General features: G+C 36.2%; 1 protein-coding gene across 1 annotated transcript in view; it reads left to right on the top strand.

The window, feature by feature from the left end:
• Positions 1 to 20785, top strand: part of GALNT16 (polypeptide N-acetylgalactosaminyltransferase 16) — a 1415037-nt gene that overhangs the window by 1213925 nt on the left and 180327 nt on the right. The window contains exon 11 of the mRNA XM_044074007.1: positions 11817 to 11909. Within this exon, the coding sequence (XP_043929942.1) occupies positions 11817 to 11909 (93 nt within the window). The remainder of the gene's footprint in view (positions 1 to 11816; positions 11910 to 20785) is intronic.

Below are 20785 nucleotides of genomic sequence, written 5' to 3'. Positions count from 1 at the left end.
ATATTGTTAGGAGAGGGTTTAATTTTATGTCTGAATAATGCATTTCTCTGTGAAGAGAGGTGTGCTGTTTCTACATTCAAGATGCTTGTAGTTATTGGTATAACCTCTAATTCTTAAAAAATCAATATCTATAAATGCATATATTGTTAGGAGAGGGTTTAATTTTATGTCTGAATAATGCATTTCTCTGTGAAGAGAGGTGTGCTGTTTCTACATTCAAGATGCTCAGTAAAGAAGATGCCACAAAGACAGACCACAGTGAAAATAATCAGGGTGGATTTCATAAGTTTTAGAGGTATTTACAGATGTAAAGTTATGGGGTTTACAAATCCTATTACAATGGTCACAGTGTTCACATGGAACACACCCAAGAGAATATCCACTTGGTATTATCAAATGTCTAAAGTGTGATCTGTCATTTTTTTACAGTTAGACAAAAAGTTTTCTAAAGACCAGCCTTTACTATAAGAATGTTTGATCTGTGAAGATAAATAGTTGCCTAACAAAATTCATTATCCTTCAATATATGCCAATATTGTTGTAGCTTGTCTTAATTTATGGCTATTAGGTACCATCATCTGAAATCTTATAAAATGTATATTTGCTCCTGCATTTTTAAATTTGTATTTCAAGGTTTCTTCCTTTAGAATCATGTAGCTCTATTATAAACTCTCTCTTAAGGTTCTTTATTATATCCACTTTGAAAAAAAATGTTTTAAACTGTTTGACTTCCTTATAAAAATCCATACCATTATTACAAATCTCTCTCATCTGACTGAACTGTGAAAAAGGAATGTTTTTAGTAACATAAGGAGTCACAACCCATAGCGTACGGTAATGAATTTTTGTGAAATGGTTTTCTGTAAAAACTTTTATACATCAATCAAAATTGTAAGTAAATTGAATTCCAAACTCATCAGTATTCAGAAATGTCACGAAATTCATTAAATCTAGAATATTCTTCTTCCACAAGGCCTAGCAATCATCTAGTTATCTTTTCCAAAGACACAAATACTTCATATACAAACCCTTGTTATTCCCAGTCAGCCATTTTATTTCAAAATATTCTATAAATAGGTCAGCTTAGGTAAGTGTGAACATCACTCCAATCACTGTACCTCACTGTTGTAAATAACAATTACACTTGAAATAAAACAAAAATAATGTTCATTACTAGTCCTAATAGTTCAATCAAAAAGTGTGAAAATTCAAGAGAATATAAATTTGGAAACAGACAAAAATAGTTTACTCTTTAATACCCTTGTCATGTAGGACAAAAATGTATAATGCTTGAATATCCATAGAACACATAGGAATCAGTTTGAACCGTAAGTCTTTTATTGTCTGCAAAAACCCTTTCATATACTTAAGCCTAAATGGAACCAAAGAAATTAAGGACTTCAAGCAAAATTCCTGGAATCTGGACAGACATTCAGTTAATGAACCTCATCCTGCAAAAATGAGTCCTCCTGGAATTTGTTTAAGAATCTTAGACAGCATGTAAAAACTACCGCCTAGCTGGATCCTCCACTGTAAAGTGCTTAAACAACTGTGAATCAGTAATACCCTAGCTGACTGAATCATTAAAAATCAATCAATATGAGTTTTGAAAAGACTTGAAGGGACCAATGATACATTTTTATAGTAAGGTATGTTGGATAGTCTTAAATCAGCCTGTACATCACAACCTGTCTGGCACTGTATTTCTATAGCTCCATTCCTTCTCTGCCTAACTACAATACTGGGGTTACTGCATAATGATTTTAAAGCTTGTTGCTCTTCCATGGTCAAATTAAAATGTCCCTATTTAAATAAGAAGTGCTGATTAGCATGTAATTCTTTTAAAACATGTTGTTTAAATTGCTTTACAAATGAATAGTAAGGAGGATTAATTTCAGACTTACTAAATCTAAAATTGCCAGGGGCACTGTGATTAACCTGTTGTTGGAAATTTTTAGGGGGTGGTGTTGGAACCACAACTTAAATTCTTAATGTCCTAGAGAACTATTTTATATCATTAACTATATCTACCTAAGAAAAGGAGGGAACAACATATAAGCCTTTATTCAATGTTGAATTGGACTTAAAACATAATCAGAAATATTGACTATGAGATAGTGACAGAATCAATTATTTGCTACAGTCCCTGTTTTGGAAAACAGTTCTTTCATTTTGTCTTGAATTTTGATACTTCCTGCTGCCTTGCTTGTATTTAATGGGGAGGTAATAGCAGCTACAGAAGTTTTATTTGAAGATGGTAACAGATCCATAATGTCAGACTCAAAATCAGTGGTGGAAGAAAACTGTCGGTGTATATACATGAAAAATTGAAGTGTTCATATATTCCCTTCCTCTCTTTTGTTCCCCACTACCTTGTCTTTTCTTAAATGGTCTATTAGAAATGTTTTTTTTATTATTATTATTTTGCAAATCTAATGATATGTTTCTTCCATGTAAACATTGCATGTCTATCATAATCACCCATATTGTATTTAAACTTCTGGATCATTTAGGCTTCCAGCTCTAGATCAAACCGTTTAATGTTTCTTAAAAAATTATTGTCACGTTCTTGGTAAGGAAAATCATGAGGGGAAAGACTGCACCAAATCTAAAGTAGGTTTCACCATATCATTAAGGTTAGGTAGCTGTTGCTCATATAATTCAATTAAATAGCCCACAAATATCCTGGAAGCCACCTGCTGGATTTGATATGATTTGTTTAAAAAAATAATATTGTACTACCCCCATTAAATACTCAAGGTAAACCCTGAGCCCTCACAGAATCATATCATTAGCCAGATAACATTTCAGTACCTTTAAATGCCAGATGGTGGAGTATATCTTTCCGGTCTCCAAAGTTAATGTCATAAACACCTGATAAATAGTTACTTTCTGATATACAGTGGCAATATCAGACCCTGAGGAGGAGTTCCCAGTTTGGAGTGCCCTTAGATATCCAAACAAAATTATTCTTGTTGTTCATGGGCCTGTAGATAAAATCATTAGAACTTAGGTTGTTCTTCATCACAAAGCAATGCAATGTTAGATAAATCAAAATCCACTAACAATCAAAAATATATTCACTTAACCAAACAATTTGAAACATTGAAATACAAATTTAAAAATAGTGGGAAAGATACACATCATACAAGATTTCAAACAATATTTTGTTCTAACAGCCACAGATGAGGATGAACTCTACAGAAATAATGGTACATACTGGCAGCTGATTAACTTTTTGGTAAATATTTATCTTCACAGATTAAATTTTTTCATAGAAAAGGCAGGTCTTTAGGGCAGTTTTGTTTAAGTTTTAAAAAAATAATAGGATACTTTAGACAATTGATAGTAATCAGTGAACTTCCTGTTGGGTGTGCTCCATGTGGACCCATTGTATTAGGGTTTGTAAAACCCATCACTTTACACCTGTAAATACCTCTAAAAATTATGAAGTCTGCTCCTTCATTAATGCCAGACAGAGTGGGTTATTTATGTTGTGGTTTGACTTTGTGGCACCTTCTACATTAGGCAAACATCCAGACTGTGGAAATAGTACATCTTTCTACATACAAGTCATCTAAATTGTAACAGAGACAGAAGTGTATTATACAGATGTAAAATTACCTCCACAGTCATATTTACATTTCTAGGAATTGATTGTCTAAGAACAGGTGTTAATACTAATGCTTACAAGCACTCAGTGCATAATAAGAAGGAACAAATGTGCATTTTTAAACAGAGTGCTGTGTATTTCCCAGGGTGTTATGAACATATTTGGATATTTGTTAATTATTTAGTATCATTGATTTAGAACTGATACCATACCGCAGCAGGGCTAGCCATCTGGCAGTGTAAACCTTGGCTCGAGATGTTTGTCACTGTTGAAGTGACACCCTGATCCCATGTGCAAAATGGGAAAAAGAGGTTGAGGATGGATGGATTGGTTTAGTACTGATCTTGCTTTATGGAACTTAAATGTGTGTTTGAAATTCATGCATCGATTAGCACTGTTGTTATGCTTGAATCTTAGGGTGGAACTTGATTAAATTCATTACTTTTTTTATAAACTGTATTTGGCACCCTTCTGCATTAGATGGCTTAAGAATATAGCTTCTGTGTTTGTCCTTCCCATTTTTAGCACTATTGCTCTGGCTCCCTATTACACTGTGGTTGTCGAATGTGTCTTTGTTGAACTGAAAAGTGCGAAAAGGCAAAATAGCAAAGTGTTTTTTTTCAGCAAATTCTTTCCCTTTCTTGCCATTTTCGGCACTGTATTGCGATCTTGGAGTTGGTATATTTAGGTAGGGGGGTGTGGGGGCACAACCCCCCATGTCGGGGGTGTGGGGGGCAAAGCCCCCTACATTATGTAATGTTTTACTTTTTTTTTTGTTTGTTTTGGAACAGCGATTTTTTTCCCTTGGAAAAAAATCACTGTTCTGAGGTTTCGATGTTGTAAGCTTTCGCTTACATGGGGTCAATTATGTGTCGCTCGCTCGTCTGAGTGTGCGATATCATAATATAGACCCGTTGTTCTTCGGGAATATATAAAATTCTCTGGGATATATCAGCAGTGAGTACACATTGATTATTTATTATTTTTATAATTAATTTTTCTGTGTTTATATATATATATATGTATATATTTTTCTGATCAATATAACTATTCTCTAGATAATGCTTAAGTGTTTTTATTTTCAGAAGTGGGTGACATAATTTATAACCTGGTTAGTGCATTCAAGTAGAAATCTCTTGTTAATCTCATAGGTTCATAGGTAGGTACTAGGCTATTGGCCCTAGGGTCTGTACAAGCCTGTCCAAAAAGGTACCCTGGCTTTTGCCACCCAAGAAAATTATTTTCCTGTGCCCCTGTCAAGCAGAACCACAGAAGTGATCCCCGGGATGAATTTCCTATTACCCATCCAATCATCAAGATTTTTCTTGAAGAGTGCTAATGAAGAGCTCTGTTTGACATAGATAGGTAGTCTGTTCCAGAGTATGTGAAGTCTCTGGGACAGGAATCTATCCCTCCAGCATGTTCTGTTTATTGTGGTGACAAGGTTTAGGTCCCTAGAGCGTGTAGCTCGGAGGGATTGGGATTTCTTTAAGTGGAGCATGTCTAACAGCTCTGGGTTTGACATAGCTTTTTATGTTAGGCAGAGATCGCCCCTGAGTAGGCGATATGCGACGGAGTAAAGCTGGAGTTTTTTGAGACGGTCTGCGTAAGGCATCTGTTTGAGGCCAGTAATGCTCTTTGTGAGGTATTTTTGCGGCCTTTCCAGTTGTTGTAGATGTCTTGTGAGGTACATACCAAAAGGGGCGTTGTACTCTATAATAGGTCTAATGAGTGATGAGTAGAGGGGAACAATGACCTCTTTTTTTCTGGATGAGAAACCTTATGTGATGAGGTGTGCTACGTAGAAGGATTTCCTGACCACTGTGGCGATGTGATTATCAAAGGAGAGACTACTGTCCACCTGTGTCCCAAGGTCTCTTATCACACTTTCAGTGTTAAGTAGACTACCACCTATGTGGTAGTTCATGGGTACAGAGTTTTTACCAAAGTGGATGACAATGCACTTTTTGGCATTGAGCTTGAGACCATGTCTTTGACACCAGGCATCTGTCTCAGTGAGGCCCTTTTGTAGGATGTCCACATCATTAGGAGTTTCGATTATGGGTCCTAGTTTGCAGTCATCTGTGAATTTAGTTAGCCAAATACCTTCTGTGTTAGCCTGTACTTCAGAGAAGTAGATACCAAAAAGCAGATGACCCAGGACTGAACCCTGTGGTACTCCACTTGTCACTGGTCTGAAGTCTGATTTGGAGTCTGCTACTTTCACAGTGTGGGTTCTGTCAGTAAGCCAGTTGGCAACCCATCTTGTGACATAGGGATTTATACCTAGTTTAGTGAGTTTATCTATAATTCCAGAGTGGGGTATGGTGTTGAATGCCTTGGCGAGATCTAGATAGGCTGTGTGAACCACCTTACCTTCATCTATGGCTCTGGTAACTACTTCAAAGAAGTCTATCAGGTTTAGGAGACACGATCTGCCTTTTACAAACCCAAACTGTCTGGGGTCCAGTGTTTGGAGATCTCCAATGTCTTTGTTTATGAGTTCTATGATGATATGTTCCATGGCCTTGCAGACTAGGCTCATCAGGCTAATGGGGGGGTAGTTCCCGGGGTCTGTTGTGCCCCCCCCTTTGTGGAGTGGGATAACTGTCACGGTGCGCCATTCAATGGGCACAAAGCCTGAGGTGAGGCTATGATTGAGCATGGTACTTAGGTGGGGTGCCAGTTCATTCTGTAGTTCATGTAGAAGGCAGCCTGGGATGTTGTCAGGTCCCATGGATGCTGTATTCTTGGCTTTGGAGAGTGAGGTTTTTACCTGTGCAGCCGTGATTACAGGAACTTTGCATTCTTCTGGTATAAAGATGGGCCCTTTAGGGAGTGAGAGGGGGGTACAGTTAGCACTGAACCTATCTGCCAGGATGTTGGCAATATCAGTTGGTTCCATATATTTAGTGTCATTGTGCTGTAACTCAGAGCACGTCTGAGTGTTGCCATTGAGATTCTTGACATAGCTATAGAATGCTTTGTGGTTGTCTTTAGAATCAGTGGCAATTTTGTTTTTGTAACTAGCTTTGGAGGATTTTATGGGAGATCTCAGCTTCTTACAGAGGCTGACCAGGGAGTTCCTCCAATCGTGGGATTTTACTCTTTTTTGCAACAGTTTCTTTCTTCTGTTGTAGAGTTTGTTTATGGCAGAAGACCACCAGATTGGCTTCCTTTTTTTGGAGGACAGCATCTTGGTTCTGTTAGGGATAGCATGATCCATGCACTCGTGTAAGTGCTTATAAAGTGCATTTGTGTAGGATTCAGCAGTCGTACCTCTATTGTCCATCTGCATGGGTGTCGTGAAGTTTGCCACTTCTGTCTTAAGAAGCGTGAAGTTGGCTTTGGAGAAAGTTTTTACGGTTGTTTCCCTAATGGGGGGTGGGAACAGGATGTGGATGTCTAGGGTGATTAGCTTGTGGTTGGATCTGACCAACGAGGAGCTGACCTCTGGTGTGGAACACCAGCCACCCATGTTGGTGATGACCAGGTCTAGGATATTGCTGCCCCTGGTGGGGGTGTGGATAAGTTGATCCAAGACATTGGAATTGTTGATTTCCAGAAAACGTTGAGCAAAAGAGTTGGTACATGAGTAGTTTTCCCAGTTAATGGTAGGGTAGTTGAAATCACCCATTATTAGATTGTTGGGTTGTACCTTAATATTTTCCAGTGTATCAAGAAAAGAGGAGTGGGAATCCTGGGGCATGGTGGGGGTCTGTAGCAAGCTACAATCTGGATTGCAGTTTTGCCCAGAGTTAGTTGAACTAGGATAATCTCGGATGCATTATGCTGAGCAACTAGCTTGGAGGTGTGGATATCCTTAATGAATATGGACACGCCTCCACCTTTAGTGTTTTGGTCCAGGTTTGGTGGCCGAAAGGTGTGGTATAAATTATAGCCTGGTAATGCAGGGGTGCTATCTGGAGCTTTGAACCAGGTCTCTGTCACTGCACAGATGTCAATGTCCTCCATTTTAAGGAGTGCCTTGAGTGAGTGCATTTTGAGGTTTAGACTTCTAGCATTGAGTAGCATTACCCTCAGATTTTGCTTGCTTGTACCTGTTATGGTGGTGAATTTGTCATTTGAACCTTGCCTAAAAAAGGCACTATAGGGGTGGCAAGAGCCTTTGCCAGTGTCTGGAATACCAAGGGCGACAGGTGCAGGCCATCTCTGGCAAAGCAGCGTGGTCTCTCGATTATGTCATCCCAGGCAGATGGATAATGGATTCCCTTAGAACGACAACAGAAGCTTAGCCAATTGTTAAAGTCAATCATTTTGTCCTTGTACTGTGGTATCATTCTGGGTGATGGCAGGATGCTACTCAGGGCTAGGGTCATACCTGCCTGGGCTACAAGATCGGAGAGCTCCTCCATGTCTCTTTTCATGTAGTCCAGGGAGGTACGTCTCAGGTCATTCACACCAACATGGACAATGACAGAGTCATATTTGTACTTGTTGTGGAGTGACTTGAGTGCGTGCGTTATGTGGCGGATCCTGGCACCTGACAGGCAGCTGACAGTAACTTTTTCCTTGTTTAGCCTAGTGAGTGGAACATTAGTGTGCCTGACTATAGAGTCACCTATGACTAGAGTGTTGGGTATGTTATGCCTTATGGGGTGTAGTTGAGTGGCACACTGAGTATGTGGGCTATGTGTCATTTGGGTTGTGTTGGGGGGGTGGAGGTTGCTTGCATTTCTGCTTTGGAGGTCTCTATTGTTTGGGCAGATTTGTACTGAGAGCCTCCGTGAATGTAGGTGTGTGTTTTGTGCTTCTGTGTGTGTGTTTTGGTGGTGTAGGTTTTGAGGGACTATGTGATGAGTGTGGTGTGGTGCAAGTGTTTGCCTTCTCCTCTTGACTGTCTAGGCCAGTCTTTGGTGAAGAGAGCTTTGCTTCCAGTTTGGCTATATAAGTGCATCTCTCACAGGTTGTAGTGTTGGGTGGTAGGAGGAGAGGGTTGTCTGTGTACATGAAGCAATTGCTGCATTGTCCCAAGATGCCCAGATTCATCAGGTAGACAGGAGAAAACACCAGGAGCTGACCTTTAGACATGCCTGAATAGGTGCTTATTTATTAAGTACTAAAAACTGTTTTCCTCTAGACAAGTTAAGAAAGTTGAGTGCTGTAGTAATTTGTAACTTATTTAGTGCTTACAATGAGTTCTGAACAAATGCTCAGCTCAAAGAAACAGATGAGTGCCAAAACTAAAAAGCTGGTTAGTTGCAAGTGAAATTTTGAAGAACAGATTTTATGGAGCCAGGAATAGTTTAACCCCAGTTAAGTGGGGGGGGGGGGGCTTAGAAGCTCACAAACAGTCCCGGACACAGCAAACCCATATCTGGGCAAGACCTGCCACAGGAAAGGGGGGGAAGCAAGCTTTGAATTTTTTTTCCAGTAAAGTGGAAATGGAGAAAGCTGGAACGGAATTTAATTCAACGTAAGAATCTGAGTGGGTTGGCCTTCACAAATGTTGTCTATTCGATTGAGTGAACTAATGACACTAGACTGGGAGGAGTGTCACAGATCAAATATACAGTATGGGCGGGCAACTGCAAAGCCACCAAGTATAAGAACACACAACAGTATGGAGGGTGGCTGGGAAATTACAGTTCCCAGCTGTAGCCACTATATGAAAGTTTTAAACGGATCAAGGAGCAGACTCGAGAATGCTTTTAACCGTAAACAGACAATTATCAAAAATGCACAGAAAAGCTTGGATAGAGCACTCATAAACAGAAAATACAACTCTCAGTATGAAAAAGCAGCAGTTCACACTTAAGTAATGTTAAAACAGTATAAAACAGTACATAAATGCATTGAAACAATAAAAAAGCTTTATAACAGTGCAAAATGTATATCAACTGTATAGCACAATTATAAGCCTTTCAGAAGTGCAGTTCAGTGAAATAAGTGTAAGAAATAACTTATCCTGCTCTTGGAATCTTAAGGAATTTCCACTTATGCAATGCAATCCAGAGCCTGAGCCTCAAATTCTGCATTTTTAAAGCTATTTGTGAAGCCACAGTCTGCAGTTGTCTATTGGCTCATTACTTTGTCATTAAAGATGAGTTGAATTATTATAAAAAAAAGACGTGCAACAATGCCACCAAAGAACTTTTAATATTATAAAGAAATTGACAAAAAAACTAAGTATTGCTGTTCCTAATAACAAATGGAACTTCCCAGAAACTGTGTCACTGTTTTTAAATAACATTCTACACTTAATTAACACCCAATTAAAATAATAAAATTGAATTATATTCATCGTGTTATCAAACATTACAATTATTACTTTAAACAGACTCAACAAAACTCATAAAAATGGTTTAGTGAATGTTTTCTAAACATTCAGTAAAAAGCAATAAAAAATAGTTTAAAATAGTATGTTAAAGACTATCAACACAAAGGGCTAATACACAGCTTAATGAAATTTGGTCACTAATGTCTGGGGTTGATGAGGCATTTAATAAAAGCTGCCACTGTAACTCTTTGTATTCCAGGTAACTCTACCAGTTCATTCCACTGGCAATGGCATTATGCATCACATTTCTACCCCAAAGAATAAGAACTTCTTTTTCACTCCTGTTAATAAGAATCTCCTGACTCAATTCATCCACTAAGAATTTTGGATAACTTTTATCATAAAACGTTCTTTGATGAACCTTCAACTCTTCTACAAAGATTGAATTATCTGTAATAATCCTAGATAGTCTAACCATTTACCCATTGATAAGGTCCTTCTTTTGCAACAGTTAGTGCTTACTGCTAAAAAGGAACAAACTATTTGAATATGTTGCCTTCCTATAAATTGCTGAATCAAATCTCTTCTGTTCAGTATTTGTGAATAAAGTAATGTCCAAAAATTACATTTTTTTACCTTTTGTTTTGTATGTAAATTGTACAAAAGTAGTAGTTTTGATATAGTTGAGAAATTGTTCCAACATTGTTGGTCTCCTGTTCATAAAATTAAAATAGCATCCAAATAATGAAAGTATCTGAATATATTCTTCATATAACCAGAAGAAAATACATATTGGTGCTCCCACTACCATAAAACCACTTTGGCACCTCAGTGATTTGTTTGTAGTATTCACTGACAAAGTAAACATAGTTGTTGATCATTTCTTTAACTCTAAAATTCTCTTCCCACTCCCTAACCATAAAATCCTCCCTCTCGCTCCCTAATCCTAAAGCTCCCCTCCCTCCTTATAGCTGTTGAAGTTCAAGCATGAGTAGCAGCCTACAAAGCTAAAACGCACTTTAGTACCTGGCTTCGAGACAGTGGTTTTCAAGTACGTGGGACTCAAGCACCTATAGTAGGGAACTATATATATATATATATATATATATATATATATATATATATATATATATATATTTATAGAGAGAGAGAGGTTTTGTATAGTTTATTTACTGCAGGTTTCTGTTCAAGACTGCATTATATTCCCAGTCAACAAACAAAAGCAATAAATAAATAAGTATTGATCCAAAAGTCACAAATCAGTCATACCCTTAGAGTACAGTATACATGCAATGTCTGTCGTTTTTATTATTTGCATCAAGAGCAATGATTTTGATTACCGAAAAGATTCACATTCACTGGGCAGACTCACTTTATAACAATGGGTTTCATTACTTTTGTTCATAAGGTATATTTGTTTTTTTTGGGGGGGGGTTCAAATTCCAGTGTTACTGACCTGTATTACATTTTATTACATACAATATAGCTTAACTTTTTTTTAAAATTCACAAGAATCATCAAAGTATTTCATGATAATGGCTGTCATCTTTGACATCTAGTTTACATTTTTTCTGCTTTGCTAAAGGAAATTTCATAGAAAACCATGTGAAAATATGTTCTAATAAATACATGTCATTATTAAATTCATAAATTGCTCATGATTTAAATTAATGGTAACAACAATTTTGGGTACAAAATGTAGTGGACATCAGAAAAGTTACTAGAATGCATTTAACTTGGTGAGTGTAAACCTACAATGGTATCAACTTTTAATAATTTTACTGAGGTACTGCTATTGAGTAAGCCATTATTTTTATTTTATTTATTTATTTATTTATTTATTTGTAAGCTAAGTGGACATTTCACAGTAATAAGGCTAAACCTGTGTGAATTGCAAGTGAACTTTGATTCTTACAAATATCAAGTGTTTATCTAAAATGATGGTTTCTCTTTCTCTTAAAGGAATACTAAGCGAACAGCTGAAGTTTGGCTGGATGAATATAAGCAGTACTATTACAGTGCACGTCCTTCAGCCTTAGGAAAAGCCTACGGGAAGTAAGTAATGCTGTTTCAGAAATAATTTTAAACCGAGCAACCATTTTATTTAAATGAGCATGCATTTTATTTAAATGAGCATGCATTTTATTTAAATGAGTGTGCATTTTATTCAAATGAGCATGCATTTTATTTAAATGAGCATGCATTTTATTTAAATTAGCGTGCATTTTGTTTCTCACAGGTAAGTGCCTTGATTGTGGCCTTTTTTTCTCACTGTGACTTGGCCTTGGTGTCGAAAGCTAGACTGACATCATGCCCTGCACCTCATGCATTTGTTTTTGAAGAATCAATTTAAAAGGATGGCATTTCCCTCAGAAGAATTAAAAATTCTTCCATATGGATACATTTTTTTTTAAATGAGAATGAGTAAAGGATTTAACTACAAGGTGTTTCTTGACAGAGGCAAGTGAGTTAGAACTCTTTGTTCTCTTGGAAATGCCTTATACATATGGTTCATTAGGGGTACCTGACAATGATAACTGAGAATTTTATTCATTTTCAGATTCAAAATGGTATGCAGTAGATTCATATGAAGTTTAACAGGCATGGAATAAAGTAGGAGTGTGTGTGTGTGTGTGTGTGTGTGTGTGTGTGTGTGTGTGTGTGTGTGTGTGTGTGTGTGTGTGTGTGTGTGTGTGAGTGTGTGTGTGTTCATATGTGTGTGTAAATTATAAATGTAGAAATGTAGGAAAGTTTCTGTGAAAAAAAAAAAAACAGAAAGATACATATTTTGGATGAAATCTTAGGAGGGTATCTATGAAATATGAGTGTAGGGCAACCATACCTAGGAATGTATGTAGGACATAAAAATACAAAATGTACATCTCTTGGAGGATATATGTGAAGTCCAAATGCAGAAATACTCCCATTTCGGAGTGTATCTGTACAATATGAATGCAAAATACTTGTGCCTAAAAGGAAATATATAAAACATGACCATAGAAAAAGATGTAGCTTAGAAGGTGTTAAGAATCCAACAATGTCAACACCCTTGAATGCAATGCAAAACAAATTATGGAGACAATAACATAATCTAGTCCTTGCATTGTAGATAAAAGTCTACAGAACTGTGCAGTTAAGTAGAGTGAACAATAACTTTGAAAACTTACTGCAAGTACATAAAGCAGTGTAGGGTATTTCTCATTTTACTCTGATAGTATTGTATTCTCTTTTAGTCTTTCTCCACTACTTTCCTAAACATGTTACTGTACTTGTCATACCAGTCAAGGCTTAAAGAGCAGCAAGTTAATAAGAAAGGGACATGTAATTTGGTACAGTTTTAACTCTTTTGTACAATGTTTTTCCTCAGCAAAATGTAAACATTGCTCCTTTGGTGCTCTGATATTTTATTGTATTATTGTTATAACCAGTAACATATCCAAATTTTGCAAGGGAAATGCACAATGACTCGAAGATGGCCCTTATGGAGCGGTGAGACACACATAGTACTTCAGGTTTTGCATAGAGAAGTAGCCTTCCAACACCCCTAAAAGGGTATTTCTTTATTTATGTATCTTTTTATAAACATTTCACGTTACTGTCGATCTACCATTTTTCAGCAGAACTATGCCTTTTTCTTTAAATCTTTCGAGTACTACCAGGTCATTACAACAAGTCAAATATATCATGTTACAGGCCATCTAACAGAAGGCCAGAAACGTGTTCTTTATTAATTGCATATTAAAACTGCTGAACATAGCTCACAGTTAAAGTCCCAGTAAACCACTGATAGTTCATACATGTATACTCTTAAAATCATCTCTTATTATGTGCTATATCTTCTTTGCAAATTAAAAAAATAGGCGCTTTGCGCATTTTCAGAAGTGCTATAGAGATTTAACTTATTTTGGTGAACATAAACCATTTACATTCCATGCAGATATCCTGACAATAATTTTATGTGTGGAATTCCTAATGTTTCAGAGTGCTGTAAGACGTCCTGGACAGATTAATATCATTATAGCGCTCCACCACCTCAGAGTGCTGTAAGACGTCCTGGACAGATTAATATCATTATAGTGCTCCACCACCTCAGAGTGCTTGCTGTAAGACGTCCTGGACAGATTAATATCATTATAGCGCTCCACCACCTCAGAGTGCTGTAAGACGTCCTGGACAGATTAATATCATTATAGCGCTCCACCACCTCAGAGTGCTGTAAGACGTCCTGGACAGATTAATACCATTATAGTGCTCCACCACCTCGGAGTGCTGTAAGATGTCCTGGACAGATTAATATCATTATAGCGCTCCACCACCTCAGAGTGATGTAAGATGTCCTGGACAGATTAATATCATTATAGCACTCCACCACCTCAGAGTGCTGTAAGACATCCTGGACAGATTAATATCATTATAGCGCTCCACCACCTCAGAGTGCTGTAAGACGTCCTGGACAGATTAATATCATTATAGCGCTCCACCACCACATTTTCTGCCTCAGTCTTCTCCTTTAGCTCATTTGTAATATCCGTCTTACCCTCTCCTTGAAAGGATCCCTAATGCAATGTGATGCTTTAATACAATGTTCTTCTCCCAAAACAAGTTTATTTTAAGACATGTACAGGTACTTCCTTATTATAGCAGCCCCAGCCTTAGCGTCTGTGGTGGCCACAATAAGGAAGTACCGAATTGACATTTCACTGTGATTTGGTGGGTTATTTTAAAGTCTCAGTTTACACAGTGGTTAAGTATGTATTTGATTATATCATTAAATGAGAGACGGAGAGCAAAACATGTTATTGAGCAGTCTCTAGCTGCAGTACAAACAGGCTGAACAGCCAACTTAACATTAATTGAAAACACAAACCTTGTGTTTTTTTAAAGGGTTCCTTTTCTATTACAGATTGTGTTTGCATTTAGATATTTCAAGGGGGCTAGTAACACCATCATACCACGTTATTAACATTAAGGGTCCAAATTTTTTTAAATGTCCATTAAATCTAAATAAAAGCCATCAATCAGCAATTCTGATTAGACGAGGTTCAGACGCCTTTTCTCTAGTGCAATTATACAGATTATCCCTTGTCCAAAAACTGGTCATAAATTGTGTGCGATTACAATGTCTTACTTGTATTTGTTTCATTATATAACACTTTACAAAAATAAAATAAGATCACAAGTAAATTGGGTACTTCCTTATTGTGGCAACCACAAACGATATCACCGGGGCTGCTATAATAAGGAAGTACTAACAGGGATTCTGTTTTGTGCCATTACACTTGACTTTTAAAGTAGAGGTTTTAATAAAAGCAAGTAATTTAGAAACTGTTTCTAGCAGAGCATTTAATACTGATGAACAGAGCTGTTTTCAATTAGATGAAGGCATGCAGGCAACCACAGACGCTATCTCCAGGGCCGCTATAATAAGGAAGTACCTATGTATGTATCAAATATGGCCACAATGGCATGGTAAACTGTATTTCTTTTTTTTTTTGTCATTTAGCAGTCAATTTCTAAGCTAAGAAAATTATTGTCATTGTCTAAGTTTTTGTTGCCAATTTTATAGAAGTATCAGATAATATTAATAAAGGTGGTGGCGCAGAAAACATGCTGCGTATTGAAAAATGTACTTCATCCATATAAGCAAAATAATAAAACATTTGAAGAAGCAAGTTAACTTACTAACAAATCATTTTAATGTGTAACCAAACAGAACAGCGCAGTGCTTTGGGTTTATGTCTTATAGTAGGAAAGCTAATCAGTCTGTTTCTGAATATGTTAATTGCCTAATGGGTTAGATAAAATAGTTATGAAGAAGCTTTTCAAGAAAAGTGAGCTATACTGCACTATGGCACAAATAATGAGAGCTTTCCAATAAGTTTGCCAGCTAATAAAGGCTTATCATATGAAAAGTCATTTGAAATTGTTCAAGCATGAAAGGTATCTCATAGAAATGTGCTGGATCAGCATAAATATATCTAAGAAAACTCAGTTAGAAAGACAGAGGTACAGAGATCTAATATAATGGTGTGCAGCTTGCCAGAAAGTATCTGCAAAAGAAGCAAAGTAGGGTTAAAACACTGTTTAGATGTGGTGAAATTATCCGCAGTGTGATTGCAAATTTAAGCATGAGCAATACTGTGGACTGTTAAGTGACACTGGAAAAGCTTAAAGGAACTGCAAAGCATTTTTCAGTATTAGTATGTCAAATGTTTATTTCAGGATATGTATGTACCAAAAATTGTCATAATGGCAGGACAGTTTTTTTTTTCTTTTCATTTGACAGCCAGTTTCAAAACTAAGAAAACTTGATGAGGGTTATTGTCTTGAGATTTTGTTGTCAATGTTTCAAAAGCATCAGTTAAGTTTAATAAAGGTGGTGGAGCAGAACACTTTTTGAAAAAAAATGTCTTTATCCAGAAAAACAAGGAAATGATTGTGTTGCATTTAGCACAGAAGATAAAGCTCTGAACATTTACTGAGCTGCTTCCTGTAGTCTGGGATCCTGGGTTTGACTCCTTCCACCTCCATTTGCTTAGTGAATGACTCTGAGCAAGTCACCTAAAAATGGCAGTGTTTCTAGGTTACCTCTGAAAAGGGACACTTGTGTCTAGTAGGCTTATCTGGTTAAGAAGTAAATAAAAATAAAATGAAATTAAACACCCCCACCTAAAGGTTGTGTTTCATTCCATATGCAGGAAGTGGGGAAGGGAAAAACAAGACTAGTATAAAAAATGTATTTATATTAAATTCCCTGGAAAGAAAGGGCATCACAACAATTGCCTCCTGTAATAGTTTCAGCTTTCTTTTAATTTATTGTCTATATTATTTGAAGTAGACACATGCTATACAGCCACTGTGATAAGTATTGCAAAGTATACAAAGTTGGGGAGAGATACAGAAGCACCAGAAGCTGAAGAATGCAAAATAGCTTTAAAGACATATGTGCGACTTATGGTAGGTGCTTTGTAGATTATCCAAGTTACAGATGAATTTAAAGAACAAGCAAAAAGAAAAAAAATAACTTTGGTTGTTACTACTAGAACTGAATGCAGACTGAAATTCTGTAAATCGGTCTATGGGGATAAAGGAAAACATTGCTATTTATGTTTTATAAATGCATATAAAACTACGATTTTAAACATCTGTTGTAGCTTTCAGATTCACAACAAAGAGAAACCCATTTCTAAAATAAACATTTAAAAGCTATGCTTCCTAAATTTTTCAAACCAAGTTTAAAAACAAATGTAGAAGTAGAATTATATAATTTCTTGAAAAAATAATTTATCCTATAATTTTTTTTCAGGCTGGGTTTCCATCAGTGCTGTTAACATTAAACATGATAAATTGATAGAGATCATTGATGACTACAAGCTTACAATGAGCAGAGCATCATGCTATTATAGTATCCCTTTCACAAGGTAGAAGCTTTATTTGCTGTGTTAGCTGATAGTAACATTTTTTTAAAACTAGACATGAGTGATGCACTGCATCAAATTTTATTTATTTTTATTTTTATGTATTTATTTATTTATTTATTTGTCCTTTGTTGACTGGGTTAGTCCAACTAGCCTAGCAGGCTCTTTTCAGGGGAGACCAGAGGTGGCATTTTACTACTTGAGGAGATTTGACTAGGGCATTAGGGAACTTCCTCTACTTTTTGATTGGTGCAATGGGATCATTTACATCCACCTGAGATGCCACTGACTCAGGCAGATGGGACTGTAGTTTGACATTTCATCCAAATAATATATTAGATGAAGAGGCTAAACCTTATGTAACAATAAAGTATCATTATGATTTGCTCAGTTATAGCAGATAGCATTTTGGAGTGGCCTTCCTACCTGCTGCATTTCAAACAATGCAAAGCACATTACTAAGTTTTAAAAAATGTTGCAATTTACCTGAATGACTTCCTAGTATCTGATAGTGTAAAAAAACACTTTCCACCAGATAATAGGCCCACTTAGATTCATTGGTTTAGTGACATTTGTCTCCAGTCATTTCCTATGCTTCTGTAAATGTTTATCTTGTTTCCTGTGCATCTTTCTGTGCTTACTGGCTGATATCTTGTATGTTGTGCTAACTAGTCAGGAAAATGCTAGCATACCTTTAAAATAGTTAAATGCAATGCTTGGGAGAAATGACAAGACATTCTGATGTTACAAAATGGAGATCATAGGACTGCATTCAGCTATAATGCAAATTTTTGGAAATGACATTATATTCTAATGTTATAAGGTAGAGACCATGGGCCTGCATCTGGACAGAAAGCATAATAATTCAGCAAATATCAAAATTAATAATGTGACAAAATTGAAAGGACTTAGAGTATTGTTTAACATATAACCACCGACTAGGATTCCAACACTAGATATTTAATAAAACAGACACTCTGACGTCTCGGCTATACAAGTCTTCAGATTGTCTGTTTTATTAAATATCTTGTGTTGGAATCCTAGTCAGTGGTTTTATTCACTCTTTGGTCTTTCTACTGTGTGGTGCAGCTGGTATTGTTTAACATATGTTTTACTAAAAATGTCAGCTGTTTAACCCCACTGCATACGTTGCTAGTCAATATGTAAACTGGCACTGATGTGCAGGTAAACATAGAATTTCTGAAGTTTCTGATGAAATGTCTCAGCCATTTAATGTGCTAAGATTAAAATAGTAACAAATCAGTGTTGCTGTCATGCTCTACATTTGTATATGGTGTTTATGTAGTACTTTCATATAGGACGGCATATGGATCAGACTGACCTAGAGGTCATGTTTTTATAGCCAGGCACCTACAAATAAATATTTAAACTTAGACAAAGTTATTATTGAAGTAAAAAACAAAAATCAACCATTTAAACAGGTCACATTCATTTATGCCACTAATTAATGAGATGAAAGGTACATTACAAATATTTCCAAGGATTCTGAGGTTATCCAGCCTGTTGAAAGCATATGAGTATGAAATAATTTACATTCCAGGCACAGGGTTATGGTACTGCAGATGCTTTAAACAGGTTACTTCCTTCTCATGTCAACAACAATATTCCTTCAGAAGAGAAAGGTAATGATGTTGGAACATTTGGCTGGTGTTTCACTGATTGTTGCACATGATTTAAACAAGCTACTTACTTCTTCAGTTAATAACATTGTTCCTTCAGAAGAGAAAAGCAATGATTTTGGAATGTTTGGCTGTTATTCCACTGATAGCCACATATGTCAAACCATTAACAAACAGAAATCAACTGATTTTCAGTGCTCGAGAACATACTAATAGACGTTTTTCTGACTGAATTTATATCTTTTGCATCCATGAAAGATAAACTTCTTGCACATAGTACATAATTGTTATAGCTTGTGGGGAACTTGAATCACAAGTGTTATTCCACTGTAATTTATATGAAATGCTTGATAAGCATGATTTGCAAAGCTTCCCTACCCTTGGTAAAGCGTGGGTTAGTTGACATTGCAGCTCATTCAGTATCCTTCCTCATCCTGCATCTCATTGATTGTCATTTTCCACTGAGAATCACTGCAGTTATAGCTTCAATTAATGTGCATGCAGTCATTCAAAATTTCTGAGTTTTTCATTTCCTACATGGTTATATAACCATGAAATTAATACATAAGAGTAAAGTGCACATGTATAGTAGAGGGGATTATCTTACAGCAAAAACTGACTTCTTTTATTATTTGCATTCAGTTAAAGCGTTAAGCTATTGTTTTTCTGTTGCTTAAGCTTTGACCAAATACAAGCTGATGATACATAATGAACCCCATTTGTAATGTCTAAATATGGAGTCTGACATGCCTGACATGCAGAAGCTAGTAACAGGCTGTAATACTTATCAAACAGTAAATAAGTAAAATATTTATCAAGAATACAGGAGGTGCCCTCTTATAAGTATATATTTGGGAACATGTGGAGGAATCATTGAAAAAACTTTCTGTTACTATGCTGGAAAATTAATCAGGGCACATTTCTGATAATTATGGCTGTCTATTCAAAGAGGATGGATGCATATCCTACAGTAAATGCTGACACCAATAGTAATGATTACATTAAGTTTCAGTACTCAGATATCAGAAATGATCTTATTTACACAATTTGCAAGAAGAATGAAATGATTAATATTAAAATATAACTCTGACACGAATCCCAAAAAGGCTGGCTACACAAGCAAGGACCTCCAGACCTTTTCAGACTAATAACATGATTTATTTAAAACAAAAAAATGAAACAAATATCAAGCACTTTCGTCCTGTAAGTTAGGACTTCTTCAGAATACCAATTACATCCAATCGAACAATTACTTTCTATTTATATAAAAACACACTCATCTATTTAACACAAACTCATTTAAGGTCAGATAAGCAGTTGTGTTTTAAAGGGAAACCACGTATTCTACCTTAATCAAAATACTTAGCAAAAATGGCATAGCATAAAAGCAATTTTTTGTATAAACATGTTAAAAATCCTTATCCTAGTTAAGTTAAAAACTAACTAAAAATAAATTGTTAGCTTATTTCTAAAGCTCTATACTTTAACCAAGGTTGAATACTAACATGTTCATTCAAACCTGGAAGGGGAGAGGCTTGCAGTGTCAACTGCCATTACATTTCCTTCACTTCTAAAGCATTTTCAAGTCACCCCCCCCCCCCTGGGTTCAGCATCACCTTGTCTAGTATACCAAATTTAAAACTATGTTTATACAGGGCATTAGAATCATTTTCCTTTTTAATATCATACAGATGTTCATAGATCCTTCTACTAAGACATCTGTCAATTTTCTCTATGTAGAAACTTGGGCAACCCATGTATTTAGCTAAATATACTATCCTTTTGGACTGACAGTTTTCTTTTAAGAAATTTACTCTCATACCTATCCAGTTGTGTAATTTTAGATTACCTGTTTCCAAAATAAAGGACAATT

Source organism: Protopterus annectens, chromosome 6.part0 (assembly GCF_019279795.1).
Source record: "Protopterus annectens isolate FY-2018-M chromosome 6.part0, PAN1.0, whole genome shotgun sequence".
NCBI lineage: Eukaryota > Metazoa > Chordata > Ceratodontiformes > Protopteridae > Protopterus > Protopterus annectens.
The sequence above is the reverse complement of the archived record's forward strand: the minus strand, read 5'-3'. Positions and strand labels throughout refer to the sequence as shown.